The 6,126-nt window shown below is 39.5% G+C and overlaps 1 protein-coding gene across 1 annotated transcript; it reads left to right on the forward strand.

Moving 5' to 3' along the window:
• The first annotated feature begins 3,475 nt into the window (after positions 1 to 3,475).
• On the forward strand, positions 3,476 to 5,900 carry CLDN8 (claudin 8). The gene has a single exon (XM_039368871.1). It carries the CDS (start codon positions 3,653 to 3,655, stop codon positions 4,331 to 4,333), a length of 681 nt encoding a protein of 226 aa, XP_039224805.1. The 5' UTR covers positions 3,476 to 3,652; the 3' UTR covers positions 4,334 to 5,900.
• The last annotated feature ends 226 nt before the right edge of the window (positions 5,901 to 6,126 follow it).

A 6,126-nucleotide genomic window follows, 5' to 3' on the forward strand; every position in this document is an offset into this window, starting at 1 on the left:
GAACTGCTGTAAGTCGGGAACTACCTGCATTAGTTTCTTACCTGAAAGAGAGTACGATTTTATGGAGAAGGCAGCTGTAGAGGAGAGACTTAGTTTAGATATGTGGAAGTATGAGCTTTCCATACCAAGCATTTAATTATTTATTTAATAAAATTTGAATGTGTGATTTCTAATCACAGATTGAGTGACTTTCCTATAGAACATGGAATGAGTAGGACTAATGAAAACTGGTTGTGCATCATTCTTGAAGCAGAAGGTATTTAAATTCTTGGTGAAAGAAATATATTTTCAATATCATTTAAGCATATGATAGCTTATCAATGTTGCTCTATACTGCAGAATTTTAAATACACACACATGTACCATGAACAATATTCAATTTAATTAACTACTAAGTAATTTACGTGTAGAATAATAAGAATATATCTGTGTCACATACATACAGACTTGAACATTTTAAACGGAGCTACATTTTAGTGCTTTATCTTATTTAGGACAGATTTAGAAAAGAGGAGAGCTGTTTGGGGAATAGAAAATTGATTTCAGCCAGGAGGGAGTGATAACAGAGAAATTCCAGATACAATATTTTCAGATTTACATGCATTGACTTGATAATGAGTCAATATATTAGGGAAGAAACCAGAGAAAGGAAGCAACAGATTTAAGAGTGGAACCAACTGTAGCTAGAATTACTAATTTAATTAGACATCACAGAATTTCAGTCATGATGAATGTTCAGATTTTTAAATTAATAAACTCATATAATACAGTTAGTCTATTCGTTTATTTACTAATTGTGAAATGCTACTACACGCAGTTCTTGGAATATGAACTATCACTCTGCAACCGTTCAAAGTTATGATGGTATCGAACAAAGAGGAATTATGACCGGTCTGTGAAGTTGTGACTATCACATTGTTTCTGTAATCATGGAATTTGGGCACTTGGCCACCAACTCACAATTATGGTGGTTGCGATGTCCCGCAGTCAGGTGATTGGCATTTGTGACTTCTCTGCTGGCTTCCCATTAGAAAAGCCAATAGGAAAGCTGGCATGAGGTCACAAATCACTCCCACCATTTTTTCTCTTGCTTGTCTGCAGCATCCACAATGCTGTCCAGATGCCATAGTGCTTGACTGTGGTACTCCTCCACTTGTCCTTGGCCACCGACATACTCACACATGCTCCATTGCACCTGCCAGTAGTACCCACTTACCTGCCCACACTCCATAGCACCTGCCTGTGGCACCTACACATCTTCCCACACTCCATAGTGCCTGCCACATCACCTGTGCACCTGCCATGCTACTTGCACACTAACTGTACTGTATAGCAGGGGTCCCCAACTCCCGGTCTGTGGACCAGTACCGGGCCGCAGCATGCCAGCAACCGGTCCACACAAACAAGCAAAGCCCCAACTGCGAGATGCAGACAGTACACAAAACCACATACCCTCCGGTCCATGGAAAAACCTTTCTCCACGGAACTGGTCCCTGGTACCCAAAAGATTGGGGACCTCTGTTCTAGTCAGCTTACATAATCAATGTATCACTGCATGATTCACTGAACGTGTACTGATTTGCTTAACCTCCATGGCAAAAACAGTCGTAAAATTCAATGCGACTTACTTAACTTGAGTAGCAACGGAATTTCTGGTCTCAATTGTGGGTCATAAGTCTGAGGACTACCTGTTCATTTGCCTCAGTCATTAAAACTTGACTGAGTTTCTATATCATCACTGCCCCAAACTCTTAGAACCAATGGCTGCTGGAATTCAGTGCATCTAATTGAGGAGGCTGAACTAGAAGCTATAAATAGACTTTTCAGAAAATATGACATTTTTAGGATTTCGAAGTTAAAAAGAATTAATTTCTTTGAGCTTCTTGGCTTCTACAGTCTGAGCAAGGTAGTGTCAGGTTTAAAAGCTATGGGCCCTTGGCCTGGGAGAGACTGGGAGAGATGTAAATGATTCACTCCATAGGGAATTATTATTTTCACAAGATCTTAGAAAGCCAACCACTGTGAAATGAGCTTCTGGTTTTAATTGGGATGAGCAATTTTTTAAAAATAATTATTGTTAAATACTGGACAAGTTTCGCTATTTCAGCTGCAACATGCATGTCAGTGCTCTCAAGATTAGGGCACTTACGAAATAAAAAACAGTGCCTGATCAGGTGCTCTCTGAATTTGGTTGTTTGCTTAGAACAGTGGTTCTCAACCTTTCTAATGCCGTGACCCCATAATACAGTTCCCCATGTTGTGGTGACCCCCAACCACTTATACATCACCGGGTGCCAGGGGCGTGGCCAAAGAAAAGGGGAAAAAATGGCGGACAGCCTTGTTTGGCGACCCCCGTGAAATGGTGGTTCGACCCCAAATGGGGTCCCGACCCACAGGCTGAGAACCACTGGCTTAGAGGAAAGCATGCAGCTGTAGTTGGTCAGTGCGGAGGAGGAGGAGGAGGAGGAGGAGGAGGAGGAGGAGGAGAAGGAGGAGGACACAAAACCACACTCTCTCTGGTCTACAGAAAAACCTCTGCCCACGGAACTGGTCCCTGGTGCCCAAAAGGTTGGGGATCTCTGCTCTATAGCATCACCCAGTATTATCCATGTAACTGCCTTTACTGCATAACACTGCCCATGCCACCAATCTGTCTATGCTTTGTAGAACCTGCACATGACACCTGCCTGCTGCAGCACCTGCCTGTGGTTCTCACCTGCAGTTCTAGCCTGCTGACTGCTTGTCTGGCATTCCTGCCGCTTCTCACGTCATGGTCATGTGGGGTCCTCACTTGTGGTCCTGGTGGTTATGATGGCAACCAGGTCTGTCACGATTGTCATTGCTAAGTGATGCAGTCACATGACTTTGTGCTTTACAGTTGTATTACTTAGCAATAGAGGTCCAGGCCCAGTTGCTTTCATATCCTGAAGACTACCTGTAATGAGGTTTTGCAAATCTTTGCTTTAATTTTTCATATGACATTTTACAAATCCAGTCACTGACATATTGTTTTCCATTCAGGGTTAATTTGCCTTGGATTCATATTTAACCACTATGGTAGTTGCAGTATTTAAAACTTTTGTTTCACTGGTCAATACAGGAAAATAAAAGCTAACTTACCGTATATTTTCCATCTGAAGTCTAACTCTAAGATTATAAAAATGTCAATGCTATGTTAGAACACTCCAATAATATTTTTGGTTTCTAATTGGAGGGATTTTTGTTAAAAAAATGAATTGGTATATTATCACACTCTAGTTTTATAACATAATCTCATGATAAAAAGAGAAGAAAGTTTAAGGGAAAAAGTATTTTCTTCAAAGGTTTAGGTGTGTCTTAAGAGGATTTTTGTGAACTTTGCAAGCCTTGTTATTTGTAACCTTTCACTGGCTTTGAAAGTTGTAAAACCTGACAGATAAGTTTATCCAATCGATAAGGGCAGTGGTATGCTCAAAACAGCAAAGGGACAGCCAACCCCTAATCAGTGCGGATCAGACTGAAATGGGTTTGAGTTAACAGAGTTTTTGTACCTGAGCATGAAATGTTTTGAAAAGTTATTTTTTCAACACAAGATCTGACTCAGTAAAGTAAAAGAAGATTCATCTAAAACTCAGCGTCTCTGGAACACATTCCACTGACTTGGGATGAGGAAATGGCAGCAGCTACTGCGTTGCAGATTGTAGGACTGATCCTTGGAGGCATTGGCACTGTTGGGACCTTTGCCATCACCGGCATGCCCCAGTGGCGAGTGACGGCTTTCATTGAAAACAACGTGGTGGTCTTTGAGACAATTTGGGAAGGCCTCTGGATGAATTGCATAAGGCAAGCGTCCATCAGGATGCAGTGCAAGGTCTATGACTCCCTCCTGGCTCTCTCACCAGATCTGCAGGCTTCAAGAGGCTTGATGTGTGCAGCCTCAGCTCTGGCATTCATCGCTTTTGCAGTGGCTGTTCTTGGCATGAAGTGTACCCAGTGCACAGGAAATGATGACCGCATCAAAGGCTATATTCTGCTTGCAGGTGGCATCGTCTTCATCCTGACTGGCATCGTGGTGCTCATCCCGGTGTGCTTTGTTGCCCATAACATTATCCGAGACTTCTACAATCCCATTGTCACAGTAGCTCAGAAGCGAGAACTTGGAGAAGCTCTTTACATAGGCTGGGCTTCAGCTTTCTGTCTTGTGGCTGGAGGGGCAATTTTATGTTGTTTCTGCCATTGCAATGAAAAAACCCGAAGGTACCGATACTCATTGCCCTCACAACCGACTACCTACTGCAGCCGAAATGTTCAAAGAAGAGCTGAGAGTGCATATTCTAAAAGTCAATATGTTTAGTTGTCTTGATCTAAGAGGAAGAATCTTTTACATCCAACATGAAATCTAATAAGGTGAGAAGAAGCTTTGGTCATGTAATGTACTCTGCATACTGGAAAGCCACTTTATCATCTATGAACTCTAAAACAAAAGACAGAAAAACATCTTTAGATATTTCAGAGTAGGAATGGAGCTTGAAGCTGGATCTTGTTTGCAATCTGTCCTTTTGTAATTAATCTCTATTAAGAAGCATTCCCATATTTATACTCTGTGACACATACAGATCTGCAGAGGTGTGGGAGGAATATTGTTGTCACTGGTAAACATTTAAGCCTTGCTGAAGTTTTTTATATTCAAAATGTAATGTCTAAAATATACCATATGATATATTATGAAGGTGGTGGGGAAAGACTGAAAATGTACACTTTAAATCTATAAATGATTATTTGCATAAGTAGTCTTTTTAATAAAATGTTCTTCAGTTGTCAGAAAGAATAAAATTATATATTTGAAATAGTTGATTTTCATTTTCTGTCAAAGTGTTTCTTTAGTTTTGCCCCAACGCATTAATACTTTGTCTAAATGTAATGCTTTTTGAGTAATTAAAGTTTATGTTTGTTATCATGTAAATTGTAATTTGACATTAATTTGATGTGCATTCTATTTCATTATGCAGTTAAAGAATGTTATTATTAAAAATATTGCACATTGCATCAGATAACAAGTTTTCTGTAACTTTTCCAATAGCTCTTTGGGTAAATCTAATTCGTAATCAAAATGTGAAATATATAGTAACCATGGAAAATATCTCATGTGACTGACCAATAGATGGATTTTGAGGGAAAAATGTTTCTGAATAGCTAGTAGGATTTATTTTAAGTTATATATTTTCTATCAGGGTGGGTTGCATGTACAGAGCACTTAAATTTTTATATTTGACAGGCCTAAAGGAAATGCAACCATTCTTTTACAATGTGTTAAAATAGCTGCTGAGATTGCTTACAGATTTTAAAAGGTTAATAATGTCAATCACACAGCTATATACATGCATTCTTCTTCTAGAAAAAAGAATGAGATATTCCTCTCATAGATTGCTTGAGCTGAAATATGGCAGGAAACTGATTACATCAATAGAACTATGGTGGAGGACAAGTTGCCTATTCGGTATTATTTATATTGTTGCAGATTAAAACTTTGCATAGTCATACAGCTTATAGTTAGTGAAGAACACACAAAATGCTTTTAAAATCAATAACAAGAAGAAGCTGTGCAATCCAATTGCATTAACTGGGGTATGTATTTTACTGTTAAATATTGGATTTAGAATGTACTTTCAAATATCACAAATGCAGTTTACATCAAGATGATTATTAGATCTGAGGGAAATTGCACAACTGGCCATTTTGGAATAGAGTAATCCTTACAATAGTTCATTTAGTGATGATTTGAAGTTACAGAAGCACTGAAAAAAATGACATGATTATTTTTTACACTTTCAACCTTTGCATCATCCCCATGCTCATATGATCAAAATTCAGACGCTTGGCAACTGATTCCTATTTATGAAGTTTGCAGTGTCCCAGGGTCACGTGATCACCTTTTGCGACCTTCTGACAAGCAAAGTCAGTGGTGGGATTCAGCTGGTTTGCACCACTTTGGCAGAACTGGTAGCTATTTTTTTGTTGCCCGGACCCAGAATGGACTTCTGGAAGCAGCATCCACACAGAGAACCGGTTGTTCCCGCCATTGAGCAAAGTCAATTGGGAAGCTTAAAACCTTGTTACTAACTTAACAGCTGCAGTGTTTCACTTAAC

The sequence above is a fragment of the Crotalus tigris genome, unplaced genomic scaffold (genome assembly GCF_016545835.1).
Source record: "Crotalus tigris isolate CLP2741 ecotype Arizona unplaced genomic scaffold, ASM1654583v1 scf7180000020943.996319, whole genome shotgun sequence".
Taxonomy (NCBI): Eukaryota; Metazoa; Chordata; class Lepidosauria; order Squamata; family Viperidae; genus Crotalus; species Crotalus tigris.

What these genes read in the sequence shown, in the direction of transcription:
- CLDN8 (XM_039368871.1), top strand. Translation starts at nt 3,653, where the DNA reads ATGGCAGCAGCTACTGCGTTGCAGATTGTAGGACTGATCCTTGGAGGC.